Source organism: Nicotiana tabacum, chromosome 4 (assembly GCF_000715075.1).
Source record: "Nicotiana tabacum cultivar K326 chromosome 4, ASM71507v2, whole genome shotgun sequence".
Taxonomy (NCBI): domain Eukaryota; kingdom Viridiplantae; phylum Streptophyta; class Magnoliopsida; order Solanales; family Solanaceae; genus Nicotiana; species Nicotiana tabacum.
This window is the reverse complement of record NC_134083.1, coordinates 36,074,134-36,094,593: the sequence shown is the minus strand read 5'-3', so window position 1 is coordinate 36,094,593 and position 20,460 is coordinate 36,074,134. Positions and strand designations below refer to the sequence as shown.

Genomic DNA, 20,460 nt, shown 5'->3' with positions numbered 1-20,460 from the left:
AAAAGATGAAATGTGAAGGTTGGTTAGTAAATGGTTAAATTTCAGACATTGTTGATGATGTGTTTGCAACCTTGATTGTTCAACATGGTCATAGCTCCCTTATAGAAATGTCTGTACCATATTGGAATAAAGAAAATTCTGTTAGTGAAAGAAATTATGCATATTTCTGGGAACAACCTGTGCTTTACTAAATATAGTTCAACAGAATGTTTACTTAGTATAGCTCTCTAGTCTCACCTCAAATGTCACAATGAAATGATAAAGCCACCTCCTTATCAAGGAGAATCGATAAACCACCAAGATTCCCAACCACTTTGTACCAGAGGAGCATAGAATGCCATTCTGCCCCATATCTAGGGGTCTTTAATGTTATTTGAGGATTATAATAGGTTGTACAACATTTACTGTGTGTAATGCGACATCTTTTGTGAGAGCAAAATTAAATTCACATAAATAGAGACCTTAATTCCTGGTTTTCTTAGTATACTAGACTCTCTTCTTTTATGTCCTCTGAGATTATATGATTATTCTATGATGTATGTTTGAAGTAGTTTGATCACTTATGAAACTTTTGACTTGAAGTGTTTTATTTGTTGCTCTTTTCGATCTGCACTGATTTTGCTGTCTTCTCATCTTTCCCCTTCGATTTTCAGATCTGTTTTGTGCTTCATTTCGTGTTACTTTTCAAGGAAAGGCTATCAAGTAAGTGCTCCTCTAATAAGTTCTTTCTGATTTTTGCTTTATATTCCTCTTCGGTTTTCCGATGAGGGTTAGAAAAGAAATACATCCTAATCATTTGATGAAGGCATGGTGGTAAACACAATTATTGAAATTATTCATGCTGTTCTTTTGGTTGATGCCTTAAGATAATGTCTTAACTCTGCATTTGCAGATAGATCTTTTAGTCCCTGGATTATTGACATTTTGTTAACATTTTGATGGTGGGCATCCTTTCTCTCTATCCACTCTTCGAAGTGCATCTAAGAGTTGTAGTCTCGTCACTGGGATTTAAATTAAAATGAAAGCTGCTATTCCATCTTTACTAGTTTTATATTCTATAAATAGTTATACAATGAAGGCTTCTTTTTGATAAGTCAACATTTCAAAAAAAATTTTAGTTTGTTTATTGTATCAGCACCAAGAATTTTGTAATTTCTGATACTTTAGCACCGAGGCTTTTATTATACTTTGATAAGTTAGCACGAAGGGTTTTCTACGAGGAAAAAACTACATTTACAGATGAATCATCTAATGGGAAATAGTAGATACAAGAATTTGATTCATCTGTTCCTTATCCCAAAAAAAAAAAATCCAAAATTTGATTTATCTGCAGAAACCTTTTAATACTAAGCCAATTAAGTGAAATATGCAGTGTTTTCAGAGGCTCATTTGTGGCGCACTTAAGCCTTGAAGCTCAGGGTAGGCGCTTCGCCTCATTTAGGCTTCTTCATTGTAGACAAGGCACTGCAACGTGCGCCTAATTGCTCATAAGTTGTATCCTGAATAGAGCTGTACTAGACAATAAATACGATTGGCAAAAAATATATATTAATCATTTGATTGTCAAGGAAATTATTATGAATTAAGTTGTCACTTTTTCTTCGTTGCGCCTTTTTTTAACTAAAGCTCACACTTTAATTGCGCTTTGCGCTTAAAGCCCGGATAGACCTGGAGTGCTTTTTAATGCTTTTTTGCTTTTGACAATGGAAAGATGACTTGTTATATGCTCTACCAAATTTTGGTCATCCTTGGAAGTCTCTCATATTAGGCTAACAAAGTGATAACAGCCACGATGAAACAACAATGGAACTAAAAGGCCTATTCGTAGGAGATTTAGTGCTCTTTTTTCTTAATGTTTTAGAGATTTTCTCTGTTAGCAAGCCGGGAATACATTTTTTTTTGTAGTTTTAGGGGTCGTTCAGTTACCAGGATGGGATAGACAAGGATATCCCATGGGATTAGCTATCCCACCTTCTATATGGGATAGCTAATCCCACCATTTTAGTACAAAATGGTTCCTGGGACTAATTAATACTCATAACCAAACACGGGATAAAATAATCCTGCATTTTATCCCGGAATTATTATCCCTTATCCCACCAACCAAACTATCTCTTAGATCATTGCTATCCATGTTTTAGAAAGCTTGCATAACTACCCTGGTGGACCCACACTGAAATAAAGGTTGTAGATTTGAACTTTCCATTTAATTTGGCTAGTTAAGAATAAAACAAAGGCTCTAGGACAGGCTTTGTTCTCATGTGAAGGGGATTGATGTAGCGTATATGTGGCCTTAATAAACTCAAGTACCATGGTGAATTTAGGCTTTTGTCAGATTGATTTAGTAGTGTATCCGGGAGCTTCTCTTCTTTGAACTCTTAACATTTAACATTCTGACAATTTGTATTGACCTTTTTCCATGGTTGGTGGTTTATATAGTTTTGCTTTATTGTGCATTGAAGATGTGTTTGGGAAAATTAACTTGCTTAGCTATCTTCTTTTATTCCTGTCTTTTAAAATAGTATCTTCTTTTCCTGTAGGGTGATCTTAGAGACGCTTTATATTTGAGGCAAAATCTTTTGAGAGCTGTTTTGGCTGTTCCTTTCTGGAAGGTTTGTTATATTATACTGTTATATGTTGTTAGATAGTTAGTAGTTATGTAAATTAAGTATAGTCCCACATGGAATAGGAGAAGAGTAGGTATTGTGTATTGTTATAAATAGGGTTCTTGTATTATAGTTAACACACATCAATAATATAATTTTCCCGTGTATTATTCCTCACATGGTATCAAGTCGTGAGTGAGACACATCTGGGAAAGTCAGACAGTCGTTGTGCGTCAAATTCCGGCGACTTTCTAGGGCTGATTTACATCAGATCAGTCTCTGTTGGTGTTGTGCGAAAACCAATACCACCATAGGGCCCCAGCCTCCCAGACCAAACCCCAATAATAACCTTCGGCAACCGACTCCTCACGTGCTTTCACACACCGATCACTCCATGCGCTGGCGCGTGGAGCCTTTTCTGGCTATTTTTGAAAGTCTTTCTTCAGGACAGTGTGATCGCCCAGTGGTTCCGAGCCTACTCTTCTCCTATTCCATGTGGGACTATACTTATTTACATACCTACTAACTATGTGTTATTATCCCTTTTTGTGGGTAAAGTAATATTTTGTTGATGTTTTAGGGTAATGAAACATCGTTTACAAGTTGTATACCAAAGATAAGGAACCTGCATAAAAATATTGTTCTCCAATCTCTACCAAAGGACAACCAATTGTCTATATAAATAGGGATCTTTTGGATGCACCAAAACTTAATGAAAAACAAAAGAGATGTCCTAATCTGTGCAAGATCATATTCACCCGTTTGGACGCGTGTCTGTTCCTTTCCTTTAAAGCACACTTATGTCACCCACATAAGTGTATTTATCTTTTAACTGATTTTGGCTAACGATGGTGACTGAAAATGTGAAGAACATGAAAGGTGCAAGAATGTATTTCATGATTCTCCTACTCATTTGATGTTGTTCCTGGTATGCTTATCCTTTCCCTCATTTATGGAGCATCTAATATTTAGTCTTTTGAAAGCCTAAATAGGCACAGCAAATGTGGTAGAACTGGACTCCATTATTGATTCTCTCAGCTCTTTATACACATTGTAGAGCTCTTACACTTTTGGATGTACATTTCACCAGCATTATCTTTTTGCTTGTTTACATAAAAAAAAACACATATGTTACCTATTATAAAAAAAGCCTGTATTTGTGCAAAGGTTATAGCATCTGACCTTTTTGTCTTTATTTTTGCCCCAATTATTTTAGTAGTACGCAATTTATCGATACCAATACCCCATATAGGAAAGCTGTATGAAAGAATTCTTTTCTACATAAGCATTCCAATCTTACATGTTTGGGTTAATCATGTTTGCACCAAAACTATGCCAACAAAATAAAAAAATAAGACCTCCATCTTTATTTGAAACAAGGTCTTCGCATTAAAAGCTTGATGATTCCTTTTTCTCACTCTAGTCCAGATTGCTAAGGAGTCACTTCCAATGCTCTATTTCTTCTTTTTGTTTACTATTTGAGTTTCTGACATTTAAGTAAAGCCCTGTATTTGGAATTACACAGTGAATACCCGAAATAATTTCTGGATAAGAAAAAGATATCTGGATCTAACTCCACATGTTGTGATGACTATGGAGTGAAAGAGTAGTTTGATCTACACAACTTCCCCTGCTTCTTTACGTTTGTAACGCCCATTTACATGGTTTCTTAATCAAGTTAATGGCTAACACACCTTTGTGTATATTCTGGACTATCTGGCTAGAGAGGAATAGAGCTTGCTTTGATGGACAGCGAGATCATATTGTTAGAGTTAGAAGCAGGTGTTTGCATAATCTGTTTATTTGGTGTAAGAGTAGTCTGATTGATAGTACTGATCATTATATTGACTTCTTGGAGTTACTAGGGAAATGCTGTAATTGTTGACTGTATGGTTACTCCCAGCAGTCTTTGGTAGCTTTCTTGTCCCGTCTTGATACTTGATTAATAAACCTTTACCTTATTAAAAAAACACCCATGTTGGGTGCTTTTCCAATTTCCACGGCACCTCATTAGTGGTATTTACATGGTCTTGTCCTTTGCTTCCTTAGATGTTCCAGCTGTTATGTTGGCTGTTCTCCCAATTTTTCTTGGAGCCCTCCTATTCCACTGTTTGGGAAGGGTAAATCTTTTCTCCCTATTTAGTAGTTTTGACTTCATACTGAAGCAAAACCCCTCTAGTGCTCCTTCCATATCCTGGAGTTGCTCTCTTCCCCATAATCGATGAAGTCAAATGAGTAGCTCCTTCTTCTCCTTACCATGCAAAGCCTACTGATGCTTCCATCCAAAATCACTATACCTCCGGGCTCCTTCCCTCTTTGATGTATTCCCTACCCAGCTACCCTGATTTTGCGAGATGAAAAAGGCTGCTGAATTTCTCTTTTTCCAAAGGCGATCTCATGGTTCAGAATGTTCTTAGAATGTAATCCTACTTCCCTCCCTTACCTTCAACTGGATATTTTTCTTAATCTTTCATAAGCTATCATTCCTTTCTTTTCGTTTTGGGTTCCATAATGGTTGTCAATGAGGTTGAATTCTTCACAATCCACTTCTAACCTGATCTTTCAGCCACTGATCTCCTCTATGACATCTCTTCCTCCAACCAGACCTTCCCTCCCATGAAATCTCAATTAATCAGTTATATCTCTCACCCGCAGACGTCCACCCTTATTGTAAGAGGTAACCTTTGCTCCATGGGATGATATTTTGTTCACTTCATCTAACGGAGAATTTCCCTGAAAATGTTCGTTTATATCTGCCACATTAGCTGGGAAGTTGAGCAGATATGTAAATGAGTAGGGAACTAGAGAATCTGCTTTTGATTAGGGCAGTTTCCTCCTATGCAAGAGAATTTTGTTGCTGACTTGCTAATCTTTATATCTGGAGCACTGGGCTCCATGCTGTCCTTTCTTTATAACTGGTTCCCAACGGCAGTTCTGAAATAAGTGGAGGGAAGAGAACCCACCTTGCTTTGAGCAATCTGTACAAGGTTGAGATATAATGGCACTTCTCCCTCTACTGCGTTTGAGATAATCTTCTGCTGTCTGACTTCTTGAAGCCAAATCAATGTCCCTCTTTGATGTCTCTATTGCCCATCCTTTAGTGAGCCATTTATCAGCCCCTAGAACCTGACTGAAACATGAAAAAATTGATCATGTTCTCCACTTGGGCGGCAAAAGCCTTCTTTCTCATAATAAACTCCAGGATTCTCATTGTGAGAAGGCACGGGAGAAAATATGTTATTGATATTGGATGATAAATACAATACAAGAGGTCCCTATTTATAGCTATACACTACAAGGAGATATTACTCCTCTTCCAATGTGGGATAAGACTACACTATACATATCTATAAACTAACACTCCCCCTCAAGCCGGTGCATACACATCATATGTACCGAGCTTGTTACACATGTAACTAATACGAGAACCAGTAAGAGACTTAGTGAAAATATCTGCTAGTTGATCATTCGACTTTACAAACTTTGTAACAATATCTCCTGAAAGTAGTTTTTCTCTGACAAAGTGACAGTCGATCTCAATATGTTTAGTCCTCTCATGGAACACCGGATTTGACGCAATATGAAGAGCAGCTTGGTTATCACACACTAGTTCCATCTTGCTGATTTCTCCGAACTTTAACTCCTTGAGCAACTGCTTGACCCAAACTAACTCACACGTCGCCATAGCCATGGCCCGATATTCGGCTTCGGCGCTAGATCGAGCAACTACATTCTGTTTCTTGCTCTTCCACGAGACCAAATTACCTCCTACTAGAACACAATATCCAGACGTAGAACGTCTATCAAAAGGTGATCTTGCCCAATCAGCATCTGTGTACCCAACAATCTGCTCGTGGCCTCGATCCTCGAATAGTAATCCTTTGCCTGGAGCTGACTTTATATACCGAAGAATGCGAACAACTGCATCCCAGTGACTATCACATGGAGAATCCATAAACTGACTTACAACACTCACCGGAAAAGAAATGTCAGGTCTAGTCACTGTGAGGTAATTCAATTTGCCATCCTATATTTCGTAGGGTCTCTAAGAGGCTCCCCTGTCCAGGCAGAAGCTTAGCATTCGGATCCATAGGAGAGTCAATAGGTCTGCAACCCATCATTCCAGTCTCCTCAAGAATGTCTAAGGCATACTTCCGCTGTGAAATAACAATACCTGAGCTAGACTGAGCGACCTCAATACCTAGAAAATACTTCAATCTGCCCAGATCCTTAGTCTGGAAGTGCTGAAAGAGATGTTGCTTCAGATTAGTAATACCATTCTGATCATTACCAGTAATAACAATATCATCAACATAAACCACTAGATAAATACACAGATTAGGAGCAGAATGCCGATAAAACACAGAGTGATTAGCCTCACTACGAGTCATGCCGAACTCCTGAATAATTGTGCTGAACTTACCAAACCAAGCTCGAGGGGACTGTTTCAAACCATATAGTGACTTGCGCAATCTGCACACACAACCATTAAACTCCCCCTGAGCAACAAAACCAGGTGGTTGCTCCATATAAACTTCTTCCTCAAGATCATCGTGGAGAAAAGCATTCTTAATGTCTAACTGATAAAGAGGCCAATGACGTACAGCAGCCATGGACAAAAAGAGACGAACAGATGCTACTTTAGCCACGGGAGAGAAAGGATCACTATAATCAAGCCCAAAAATCTGAGTATATCCTTTTGCAACAAGACGAGCCTTAAGCCGATCAACCTGGCCATCCGGGCCGACTTTGACTGCATAAACCCAACGACAACCAACAGTAGACTTACCTGCAGGAAGAGGAACAAGCTCCCAAGTGTCCCTCGCATGTAAAGCAGACATCTCGTCAATCATAGCATGTTGCCATCCTTGATGAGATAGTGCCTCACCTGTAGACTTAGGGATAGAAACAGTGGACAAAGAAGATATAAAAGCATAATGTGGTGACGACAGACGATGATAACTTAAACCGACATAGTGGGGATTAGGATTAAGTGTGGATCATATACCTTTGCGGAGTGCAATTGGTTGACTAAGAGGAGACAAGTCCGCAGTAGGTGCAGAATCTGATGCGGGGCGTGAATTACCTGGGCCTGATGCTGGATGTGGACGACGATGATAAGTCAAGAGTGGTGGAACTGCAGAAGGTTGAACTGGATTATGTGGAGCTACAACTGGAGCTATAGGTGGTGGAGCTACAACCGGAGCTGTAGGTGGTGGAACTGGAGCTATAGGTGGTAGAGCTACAACTGGAGCTATAGGTGGTGGAGCTACAACTGGAGCTGTAGGTGGTGGAGCTAGAGTGACTGAATCTCCAAAAGATGAAACTGGTAGTACCTCAGAAATATCTAAGTGATGACCCGAACCTGTGAAGTATGATTGGGTTTCAAAGAAGGTAACATCAGCGGACATAAGGTACCGCTGGAGGTCAGGAGAGTAGCATCGATACCCCTTTTGTGTTCTCGAGAAACCCAGAAATACGCACTTAAGAGCACGAGGAGCTAACTTAACTGTTCCTGGAGTAAGGTTATGGACAAAACAAGTGCTTCCAAAGATACGGGGTGGAAGAGAGAACAAAGGTAAATGGGGAAACATGACAGAGTATGGAACTTGGTTCTGGATAGCTGAAGATGGCATACGATTAATAAGATAGCAAGATGTAAGAACGGCATCCCCCAAAAACGCAACGGAGCATGAGATTGTATGAGTAGGGTACGAGCAGTTTCAATAAGATGTCTATTCTTTCTTTCAGCTACCCCATTTTGTTGAGATGTGTACGGACAAGATGTTTGATGAATAATCCCATGAGATTTCATAAACTGTTGAAATGGGGAAGACAAATACTCTCGGGCATTATCACTACGAAATGTGCGAATAGAAACCCCAAATTGATTTTGAATTTCAGCGTGGAAGGTCTGGAAAATAGAAAACAGCTCAGATCGATTTTTTATCAAAAATATCCAAGTGCACCTGGAATAATCATCAATGAAACTGACAAAGTAGCGGAATCCTAAGGTGGAACTGACCCGACTAGGACCCCAAACATCTGAATGGACTAAAGTAAAAGGTGACTCTGCTCGATTATCAAGACGCCGAGGGAAATGGGAGCGGGTATGCTTACCGAGCTGACATGACTCACACTCTAGAGCTGACAAGTGAGATAAACCAGATACCATTTTCTGAAGTTTTGACAAACTGGGATGTCCCAACCGTTTATGTAATAAATCTGGTGAATCAGTAACAGGACAAGTTGTAGAAGGAAGACAAGATGTGAGTTCATGTGATTTAGAAAGGATAAGGTAATAAAGTCCGTTTGATTCACGCCCGGTACCAATGATCCGTCCCGTACTGCGTTCCTGTATAAAAACATGGTCATCAAGAAATAAACAGCGCATTTAAGTGATTTTGCTAAGCGACTAACAGTTATGAGATTAAAAGGACTATTGGGAACATAAAGGACTGAATCTAAAGGTAAGGAAGGAAGTGGGCTTGCTTGACCTATTGCAGTTGCCATGGTTTGAGACCCATTGGCCATTGTGACTTTTGGAAGAGATTGAGAATACGAAATAGTAGTGAAAAGAGATTTGTTACCAGAAATATGATCTGATGCACCTGAATCAATGACCCAAGACTCAGAGGATGAAGATTGGGAGAAACAAGTCACGCTATTACCTGTTTGAACAACAGAAGCTATCTCAGAAGATGTCTGCTTACATGCTTTATACTGAAGGAACTCAATATACTCTGCTAAAGAAACCATCCGACTATTCAAAGCATCGGTTCCCATGTCGCTACAATTTGTAGTAGTATGGTTAACTTGAAATAGTGGAAATATGTAACTCCTGTGAGAAAACTGAAGAAATAGCTTGAAAAACACTGTTTACAGCAGGAAAATAGAACACTGTTTTGTGCCAGAAACACTGTTCACGCCGGAAACACTGCAGCTTGCCGGAAACACTGTAGCTCGCCGGAAAATTCCTAAGTTGTCGGAATTTGTTGTAACCAGGATGGATAGACTCGGAATTCCTTTGCGAGCAAGCTGTCCTGAAGAAATATTTTCAAAAAATGGCCAGAAAGGTCACTGTTCACGCTGGAAAAATATAAAATTGGCCGGAATTTGATTTGAATTAGATGGGTAGGCTCGGAATTTTGAGGAGAGCACACTGTCCTGAAGTCGCGAAAAAATGGCCGGAACCCTCGCCGGAAAAGTTGTTGCCGGCGCGTGGAGGAGCGTGGCGGCTTTTCTGCCGGATAAAATTTCAGGGGTTGGTAGTCGGAGGGTGATCTACCTCGTGGTGGTGTTGGTTTTAGCACAACACCGACAGAAAGTGACTTTCACTTAGACAAGCCTTAGGTCACCGGAAAAATTACACGATGACTAAGTTCTTTCTTCCCGGTTAACGCTGGAATGACGCACATCGATCTTTTCTCACTAATGCTCTGATACCATGTGAGAAGGCACGGGAGAAAATATGTTATTGATATTGGATGATAAATACAATACAAGAGGTCCCTATTTATAGCTATACACTACAAGGAGATATTACTCCTCTTCCAATGTGGGACAAGACTACACTATACATATCTATAAACTAACACTCATGATGTTAACAAACCCCAGTTAACATGGTAATATGCTTCCTTAAAATCAAGTGCACCTGAAATTCCAGGATCCTCTCCTTCCAATCTGAAGTCAATCTACTCATTCAAAATCAAAGGGGCATCAAGATATTGCTTCAAGAGTCTTAAGACATTATGACACAATGATGTTGCATGTTCTCTGCAAAAGCACAAGGTGTTTTGGTTAATGGTGGTGCTTGACTTCTTTCACATGTAGGACTGTTCAATGTTGAATAAACAGCTGGTTGCTATATTCCCTACAGCTGTTTATGCTCTCTGTACTGGTGGTACACCATTGCTAGATAAAGGACTTTCCCCGTCACACTATGTTCCTGAAACTCTGAATGATGTGAAGGTATATATTGTTGTTTTTGCATAACTTTATGCTTATACCTATTCTCTCTCTCATGACTACTGTTAAGTTGACTAAGATGCTGAAATGCCCATTGTTGTAGGTCGAAGATCATACACATGAAAGTGAGCATGAATTTTTTGAATGCTCCGTTGAAGTTCTTGCAAGAATTGGACATGAATCTGATCTGGAGGTGCTACACTCTTTTATTGTGTTTTCATCTCTTTGTGGTCAAAATATTTCATTTCTACCGTCTTTTAACTGGTTTCAGGACGTTCAATCACCTAGTTGCCAAAGCATACGTCTTCCCCGGCAGATCAGAGATCCACTTTGTCACGAAGTCGAAAATCACATTCTTGAAATTATAAAAGATGAAGAGCATGAAAAGATGTTTCTATCTGATGTCATCTTCCTCTGTGCTATTTTATCAAACTTCATGTATTGTTCATATAGTACAAGGTCTGTCCTTTTCGATTTAAGGTTTGCATGATTCAGTCTTAGTCTTAGTGATTGTCTCTGATAATGATGTTAATACATTGATTTCCATACTGGTATATCATCGGCAGGGAACTGATTATTGGCATTATCTTTTTGCCCTCTGCTTTTAAGTTTCATCTCTTGCTTGCAATGGAATGGCTTCATTAATCTTTCTATTTGTGTTGGCTTCATGTGCTGTTCACTCTTAGGCTAGGAGAAGAAATTGTGCCTTGCCTTGCCACTCTGAGTCAATATGTGTCGAAGTTGTTGGATCGAGCTGCTTCTATCTTAGAGAAAAGTTATGACGACCTCGTTTGTGGTTTGTCGGGTTCAAGGTCAATATTTGACACAATTGGGACCATTCGTGTGTCCTTTGAAAGCTTTCTATGCTCCCCATTGTTTAATGAAATGCAAAATGACAACAGCATAGACGTCCTAGCTGCAGTAATTCAATCTGTGGAGAGGATTCTGAAGGTTCTTGCTAAACTGTATGAAGGATCCTCGAGTAGTGGAAGTAATTTTCATTCAAAGAGGGACGACCTTGACTCTTCTGCATCTGTTTCTAGTCACGATTCTCATCCAGTAAATAGCCGTACTAGTATGATCATGGACATGGAGTTGGATGTGAACATTAGTTCCAAAGATACTGATGCTGTAAAAATTGGGGGAAAAGCTACTGCCGAAATATTGGCTTCGTCTGTAAATCAGAGAATGGAAGTCGTATCGATCATCACAAAGTTCTTTTCAGCTTTACCATTTCATACATGGGATGTCATGTTTGAGCTCATGGAGAAAGAAAGTGATCCAAGGGTAATCTTATTGGAATTTTTTGTCCTGGAATTGTTTCTTGATGATATTGCATTTTGTTGAGTATTTTGCGAACTTTTGATTTTTAATTAGGTCCTGGAAGTAATCATACATGGCCTTTGTCAACATCCTCATTGGTCTTCCAGCAGAAAGTTCTTAAATTTGGTAATGTGGCTTTTGATGTTTATTTGTCTTAGTTATTGTAAGTTATTTATGCTTTTGAAAACTCTGATAATTACTTAGTTCTTCTTTTCTTTACAGGTTACATCCTTAAATGATTTCCTAGACATTCAGGCAAATCTCAAGGTCCAGTCTCTGAATGTGCTAGCTGCCATCTGCAGTTTGTTGGAGAGTCTTTTATCCCTTGATGATGTTGCAAAGTTCAAAAGAAGGACTCTGTCTTCACGGGAAAAATTATCTGAAGAGGTATAATAGGTGTATCTTAGATTTTTCTGCATATTACACGGTGCTAAATGTAGTTCTAGTTAAACCAAGTTATGTATTCGAAAGCAAGTTCCTATATAACATGCTCCTTAGAGCTCTTTCCTGCAGTGTACACTGGTAATACTTCTCCGCATGTTTGCTTTTACCATTTTAAGGCCTTTTCAGATTGTATAGTACGCAAAATTCCATTCTTATCAAGTAAAATTCGGTAGGATGAAATAATACAGACAATTCGGATAGGAAGATACTTAATGGCTGCAGGGTCAACAAGTTTGGACCTCTTTTAGCGAATAGTTCACAAACTTACAATAGGTTACAACAAGGATTCTGAAGTTTCAGGATTCTTACTGCTATTTATATTTAAAATTGAAAATATGCCTTAAAAGTAGAAGAAAAGAAAATGCCACATATGAGATTTACCAGTAAAAGAAAAAGCTGAAGGATACCGGTCTCATGGTTTCAGCCAAGGCAATTTAAACATTGGTTGGACATGAAATGGAAGAATATCTATCAAAGATAACCTGCCAGAACTTCCTCCTACAAAGGTGCTGGTTAATTTAATGCCTCTTTTTTCGTTCTTCTTCTGAAATATATGCTCCTTTACAGTCCAAACTGCTAGATCTGTGATGCAGCTTAATGCCTTATTCACATAACATTTTAGTATTTTTTTTCTTTCAATCGGGAGGAAAGCTGTTTTTTCTTGAACAATAGAATCTCTTTTTTTTTTAACAAAGCTTTCTCAAATTGCATGTCCTGTGAAATGGAAGTATAGGGCTTGATTTCTCTTGGAGACCTGGTGAACAAAATTGCAGACAGCGACCTCTTTGATTGGGTTGGCCGGACCAAGCTTATTGATTGCATTTGCAATTTCATTTTAGTGGATCCTCAAATTGGTCAGGTATCATCTTCTAAAATCTTGATAAAGAAAGATTGGAACGAGATCACTTTTCCTTTTTGTCTAGTTTCAGTTTAAATTTTTGATCTACAAAAACATATTCTCTTTCATGATACCTGCTTCAAATTTGAGCAGTCTATGATTGAAAAGCTGATGTTGATGCTTCGGGATCCTGATTATCGAGTTAGGTTATGCTTCGCTCAACGAGTTGGTGTGCTTTTCCAAACTTGGGACGGTCATTTTGAACTATTCCAGGACATATGGTACGATGCTTGGTTTTCTTTTGCTTTTTGTTGCATTATTACCTTTTTAGTCTGTCAAACTAACTGATTGGCCAGACATAACTTTTCCTAATAAATCTCAAGTGAGCATGGTTATCACACAGTCAATTATATTTTTGCATAGAGTTGTTTGAAAGTTACTCAAAAGTTGATTGAAGACAATGTTCATAAAAAAGGTCACTCAAAAGTTTAATAAGACAAATTACTGTGAATTTGCATGGGTAGCCTTTCTAACTTAGCGCATGTTATAAGTCTTCCCTACTTAAATTAAGTACTTGGGCATGTAACTTTGGTTGGAGTAAAGCATGGACCCCAATTTGTTTTATGCTGCTAAATAGAAATAAGATATTGATTGTAATCTTTGCCTGGAGAATCTACAAACTATTGCATCTACCCCTTTAAAGAGCCCTACCATTTTTTTGAAGCAAGCACATCTGCTTACAGCTAAAGAAAATATATGCAGATTGAAAGCTTTTTACAATGATTTCCTAAATCTACTGTTATTCATCTTTTGTTTGTTGAAATAGTAATTTTCCTTTCCCCTGATTTGATAAAATCTTTTCAATTAATTTTGTAATGCCTAAATGGGTCTATGGAATTAGAAAAGGAAGATTCAAATAAAATTTGGGTTGAAGTCCTTGCTTATTTTGAATCAAGGAGACATGACTGAGCGGAGGGAAGTCTATTTAATGTTTGTTTATCTTTCACTTATCAGGAATTATGAGTTATCATTTATTAGCATTTGTCAGATTATCTTTATCTCCTAGGCAAGGTTTCACTGCCATTTCCATCTGCAAAGTGGATCCAATAAGGCTTTCTATGCTTAATTTTACATTTAGGTAGTTTTTGGGGGCCTAGGAGGGGAAGGATATATCACTCGATATCATTACTCACTGCTCAACACTCAACAAAGGGTGATTTGGCACAATTGAAGAATAGCCTCTTATCCCTTATTTCTTGTTGGTGCATCCATGAGGGTCCTTTATGTATTGTAGATTGGATGTCGTTCTTAGGAAACCATGGGTGTGTTTGGTATGAAGGAAAATGTTTTCCAAGAAAAAGTTGTCTCGGAAAATGAGTGGTTTTATCACTTATTTTCTTTTGTTTGTTTAGTGAGTGAAAAATCTTTTCTGGAAAATAGTTTCTAGTGTTTGGTCATAGAGTAGAAAATAGTTTTTAGGAAAATACTTTTTTATACTACTCTCCTTATCCCCCCCCCCCCCACAAACCCCAAATACCCAATGTTACTCTATTTTCTTCAAGAATTTAATTATTCTTTTAAAATTCACACAAAACCAAAGGAACTAATGTGCTACATTACTTTTTCACGCAAAAACAACGTTGAAATTTGTGCTCCATAACTAAAAAGAAAGTACTCTTTAAACAACATGAAAAGAAAGTACTCATTTTATTGAAATGATAGAAAATACTTTTTCTACATCATGAAACAAAAATACTCATATATTTTTTCTACATCATAAAAAAAATTACTCATTTTGTTGAAATGAAAGAAAATATTTTTTACTACATCATTTTATTGAAATGAAAGAAATTACTTTTTAAGTACGTTTTTTGTTGAAATGAAAGAGAATACTCTTTTTACATCATAAAAAAAATACTCATTTTGTCGAAATGAAATGAAAGAAATGAGTACTTTTTACATTATGAAAAGAAAATACTCATATTGTTGAAATGAAAGAAAATACTCATTTTGTCGAAATGAAATGAAAGAAATGAGTACTTTTTACATTATGAAAAGAAAATACTCATATTGTTGAAATGAAAGAAAATACTCATTTTGTTGAAATGAAAGAAAATACTTTTTACTACATCGTTTTGTTGAAATGAAAGAAAATATTTTTTCTACATCACGAAAAGAAAGTACTTTTTTGTTGAAATGAAAGAAAATACTTTTTTTTAAATTATGAAAAAAAAATACTCATTTTGTTGAAATGAAAAAGAAAGTACTCTATCTACAACATGAAAAGAAAGTATTCTTAATAATATTTCTATTTAGGGTGGGGTAGGGCAAGGTTGGGGGAGGATGGATGGGTGTGGTAGGGTAGGGGTAGGGGTGGGTGGGGTGTGGGGGGTTGGTGGTGATGGGACATAGGGTGGGGAAGGTTGAAAAAAGTTTTGGAAAATGTTGCCCCTTATTTTAATAGGGAAAACATTTTCCACTAATTGGATGAAAATGAGTTCATGAGCAAAATGTTTTCCAAAACATTTAAGCCTTGGAAAACATTTTCTCATACGAAACACATCCCATATCTTTGTGGGTTCTCTTTTTGGTATACTAATTGTATACGGGTGTTTCTGCACACGTGTGCAATTAAATCTTCTCACTTTTTCCCAATAAAAAACACGGAATATGCATGTTTATAAGTTGAAGTTGCACTTTTTCTTTCAATTGGAAGTGTTGTGAAAGGATCTTAGATCCAACCCAAAAAATTTAATGTAATAAGTGCAGTGTTATAAAAGGCGTTAAGCTCTAAAGTGAGGCTCAAAACATGTTAAGCGCCTCGCCTCGCTTAGCGGGCGCTTCAGTGTTGTCATCAAGGCTCTAAGGTACATATACTTTTTTTTGCCAATGAGCGTAATCATGAAGAAACGATACCAAACAATTTATATTTCACGTTATTGTAAATTTTCTTCAATCTCTCTGTCCATATATTTGGTATTCATTCATATAGATATTAGTCTTGGAGTACACATACATATTTGTAGTTTTTCTCTATTTGCGTCTTTCTTCATTAAAGCCCGCGCTTTATTTGTGCTTTGCGCCTAAAGCCCCAACATACCTTAGAATTTTTTTGCGCTTTTCGCCTTTGATAACACTGAATAGGTAGAGTAGCCCAAGACCTTATAATGTCACTTGGAAATTTCTTACACTAGTAATTCGAGATGTTGAAGGGGAGCCTTGGCGTAACTGGTAAAGTTGCTGCCATGTGACCAGGACAACCTCTTGCAAAAATGCAGGGTAAGGTTGCGTACAATAGACCTTTGTAGTCCGGCCCTTCCCCGGACCCCGCGCATAGCGGCAGCTTAGTGCACCGGGCTGCCCTTTTTAGTAATTCGAGATGTTATATATGCCTAACACCATCCCACGTGTAATCGGTTGTAGGGTTTACATGTGGAATGATTTTTTTCCTAGTTCTTTTGTGGTTAATGAGTTCAAATTTTAAGAGATCTCAATAAGCATAAGAGTGGGGCTGGTGTAGAGAGCAACTCAAGAGGCTGAAGCAGGGGTTTGAAGTCGAGATAGTATGCTTAGAAGTGGGCTTGAAGCAAAGTTAGTGATTTAATGGTTTGAGTTGATAGATATGCTTGGATAGAATAGTTGTAATAATGACCTTACTAGTGGAAAAATTGGCTTACAAAAGTTCGGCTCTGATACCATGTAAAAGAATATGAGCATCCAATCGGCAATTTTAAGGCAATATGTGGAGTGGCCCAAGACCATTATAAATTCCTTTTTGGAAACCCTTACACACTATTGTATATCTTTAAAAAGTGCAATGGAAGAGATTGAGGTCTAAAATTTGTGAAAACTGGAAGAAGGAATGAGCAATATTTCAATGAATGAAAAGGGTATTAGAGAGGCGGGGAGGGGACAGCTTCTTTCCTGTTTCATTGTCAAGCTGGTAATTCTTGATCGTTCTAATTTACTTTTAGTAGTTTCTCTTATCAGCATCTTTCATCCTCTTTTGCCTCTAATAAGCTGGTCAATTTGGAGTTGCATTTTGAGCATTTACCAGGAAAACATCCACTACATCTTTTACACAGTTTCAGTTTTTAGGTTTATTTTTCTTCAGACCATTCTCTTTCACAATTGTTAATATTTTGTCTCTCTTCTGTTAGCATTTAAGTTCTTGAATTGTTTATCATTTCAATTATTCACCTAAAATTTGCTGTTCCAGTTCAAATTTTGGCACAAAGCTTGTGACTTGCTCCAGAGAGAAACCGGTGATGGCGAAGGAGGTTTTAGCTGCTGGTCCTCAGCCTCGTACCATATTGGAAACGATAATTGTAACCCTAGCTCATCTTGCGCTGCACAGTGAAAAAATTGAATTGGAGGTATTCACGAGGCAGGTTTTACTTGAATTACACCCCCGCACCCCAACACACACAAACACACACACACAAAAAAAAAAAAAAAAAAAATAGAGGCTGGTTTTGCTTGGCATCATTCATGTTAGCTAAAAAATTTGAACATCTCTTACTGTGGAAGACGCGGTAACAAAATATAAGTCTTTGACCCTGAAAAATATAATTTATTATTAACATAAATGTAAATGGAAGGCGCACCATAAAGAGATTTGTACTGGCCCTAAAATGCCTGCTAGGTTGATTATTGAAAGAGGTTTGTTTTCCGTATTTAAAGAGGGGTATTTGCTTGAGTCTTTTCCTTATCTTTGGTTGCTGTTAGTAAGAGGTTATCAGGTCCAATAGTATAAAAGTTGAGTGTCATGATATTGCTAACTTTAAGATGTTCCAATTTAGCATGTGTTTCCATTGTGCTGAAACCCAAGTTATTTTTCTTTGTTGTTACCTAGCTGACACTTGACCTGATGAACATGATTTACATTTGATTTGTTTTGATCTGTTGCAGTGAACACATTAATTTGCTGCAATTATTAGAGAGTGCATGTATATCTCTTCGCCCAAGATTAAATATTTTGACTTTATGAGGTTATATCTGTCCAATTTGTTGTTTTTGCAGGCTGTTTTTATGGTATGTGTTATTGCTGCTATTAACCCTTGTCTAAGGTAATCAAAAGTCATCAGCTGGTCATGTTTTTCTGGGAGGTCACTTGATTCTTATATTTTCCTGCTTTCAGGAAACTTGTTATTGTTGTCCTTGATAATCTATCAAGGGAGTTAAAGTATACTTCTAGGTCAAAGGTATAAATAAATCTCTACTAGTATTTGCTTATGTTAGTTAAAGAGCATAGGCAATCAGCCTTATAATTCCTGATGAAGAAGTGTGAGATTGTCAACCTGCTTGATCTTTTAAACATTTTTCTCTCTGGCACAATCTTGTCTGTTTGCAGTATATGGAAGAACTTATGGCGCCAATCCTCTTTAGTTGGGTTGCTTCTGGTGTAAATTTAGCTGCTCTTCTCGAGGTAATGTGTTTCTTTTTTCTAATCCGACTCATTATCAACAATTTGTTGCATCCCAAGTAGCCGACACATTAGTTATACTTCATGCCAGGTAAGGGATCTGTTCGTCTTCAATGTAGAGCCTATCAATTTCATTCAGTCCTGCTGCCGTTGGCTTATTCCATCTTTAATGTTGCATGGTGACATTTCCAACATGAATTGGCTTGCGAAGGTTGTAGTTTCTTTAGTTACTTTTCGTTCAGTTACAATTTTAAGTTAGCGATATACTTGTATGATTTCTCTAATATTCTTATGGTGCTTACTCTACAAGTTCCATGCTTTCTCTGTTGAATATTCTCAGATTTTAGTCACTGTTCTACTCCGTACCTGAAATTTCTACATTTTCATCTTTTGCAGGTTACTTGTGAGCCTCTTGCTGAAATGATTAAGAATCACTTTGTGGATATTTTCTCTGTTTGTATTACGTTACACTCCAGTAAGAAGGCTGGTTGGGAGAAGGGATCAGCTGTACTTGAAATGTCAATTCTGGATATTGCTAAAATATCTGAAACTGAAAGAGACAAACTTATAAAGAAGCACATGGTATGGCTCTTTTATACACATCCGAGTTAACATTTTCATGATTTGTCTGAAATGAAGTGTGTGAAGGCCTTGGCGTAATTGGTACAGTTGCTGTATGTGACCAGGAGGTCACGAGTTTAAGCCGTGGAAACAGCCTCTTGCAGAAATGCAGGGTAGACTGCGTACGATAGACCTTTGTGGTCCGACCCTTCCTTGGACCCCGCGCATAGCGGGAGCTTAGTGCACCGGGCTGCCCCTTTTTTTAATCTGAAATGAAGTGTGTGCTATGCGAGGAAAGTGCTGAAATTTTTCTTCTTGTGTAGAGATTTGCTCGCATGAACCTCATATCTAATTGCATAGGTTTGGGATAACATCTGTTTCTCTGCATAGCAGTGGCTTCTATGGAGAGTAGTCTACGATGCTATAATGTGATACGATTGTTTCAATTTCTTTATAAGGCTGAATGTTTCATTTATTATCTCAATGTTACTGGAGTCTTCCTCTTTCACATGAAAAATCAATCTTCTTTCCCAAGCTTTCTCTAAATAATTCCATCATATGTTTATGCAGGTTTCAATCGTGAATACTATTTTCTCTCTTGCTTCAACAGCTGTGGACCCTGTTCTTCCTTCATTTTCCAAGGAGACAATTGCACGTGCAATTATGACAGTTGTGGATGGATTCTTGGAGATGTGCAGTATCTTTTCTCGGTCATTTTTGTAATTTTATGCTGCTGTTGGCATGTCTTTAAATTTTCTTTTACCACTTTCTTGTAGAGATGACTCTTGTCAAAATTTTGGTCTTATTGACAAGATTAACATTTTCCGACCTGATCGAGTATTTACGGTACTGCTCGCGATTTGTGTATATATATTTCCCCGGTGAATTTTTTGTTTGACTATATGTCTTACTTAATAACTGCTGGTGGACAGTTTCTAAATTATGAATATTGCTGTGCAGTTTATAGTAGAGCTGCATTACAAAGTTGCTGCAGCTGGTCATTTCAGGCACAAATCTGATAGGCTTGCTGGGATTGAAGTGCTTATTGATGTATTAGGGCATCGAGTTGCGGTTCCTAGTACTGCCAGGTAAGCTTAAATTGGACTTATGCCTCTGCTTAGGGGGACAGTATTTCACGGTGAGGGCAAATGCGTCTCCCTTCTCTTTTTAGCTTTGAACAAGCTGAGAAGGTCATCTGGGAAATGCAATAGCTTTTTAATTTGTTGTTGTGTTTGATTGGAATTTCAAATGTTAATCATGAACTTTTCACTTTGCTTTTTATGTTTGTCCAG

General features: G+C 37.8%; 1 protein-coding gene across 5 annotated transcripts in view; it reads left to right on the top strand.

Annotated features, from left to right (window-relative positions):
• The window catches only part of LOC107828155 (serine/threonine-protein kinase ATM), a 75,385-nt gene that overhangs the window by 10,582 nt on the left and 44,343 nt on the right, over positions 1 to 20,460 (top strand). For 4 of the 5 annotated variants that reach the window (XM_075251684.1, XM_075251681.1, XM_075251682.1 and 1 more), the window contains exons 16-34: positions 654 to 702; positions 2,541 to 2,612; positions 10,443 to 10,580; positions 10,681 to 10,770; positions 10,849 to 11,036; positions 11,264 to 11,864; positions 11,955 to 12,026; positions 12,123 to 12,287; positions 13,078 to 13,203; positions 13,336 to 13,463; positions 17,402 to 17,558; positions 18,205 to 18,251; positions 18,323 to 18,386; positions 18,536 to 18,610; positions 18,699 to 18,818; positions 19,004 to 19,189; positions 19,739 to 19,860; positions 19,945 to 20,014; positions 20,129 to 20,256. In XM_075251684.1, coding sequence (XP_075107785.1) covers positions 654 to 702; positions 2,541 to 2,612; positions 10,443 to 10,580; positions 10,681 to 10,770; positions 10,849 to 11,036; positions 11,264 to 11,864; positions 11,955 to 12,026; positions 12,123 to 12,287; positions 13,078 to 13,203; positions 13,336 to 13,463; positions 17,402 to 17,558; positions 18,205 to 18,251; positions 18,323 to 18,386; positions 18,536 to 18,610; positions 18,699 to 18,818; positions 19,004 to 19,189; positions 19,739 to 19,860; positions 19,945 to 20,014; positions 20,129 to 20,256 — 2,598 coding nt within the window. The remainder of the gene's footprint in view (positions 1 to 653; positions 703 to 2,540; positions 2,613 to 10,442; positions 10,581 to 10,680; positions 10,771 to 10,848; positions 11,037 to 11,263; positions 11,865 to 11,954; positions 12,027 to 12,122; positions 12,288 to 13,077; positions 13,204 to 13,335; positions 13,464 to 17,401; positions 17,559 to 18,204; positions 18,252 to 18,322; positions 18,387 to 18,535; positions 18,611 to 18,698; positions 18,819 to 19,003; positions 19,190 to 19,738; positions 19,861 to 19,944; positions 20,015 to 20,128; positions 20,257 to 20,460) is intronic. The other variant, XM_075251683.1, reaches the window with a different exon arrangement.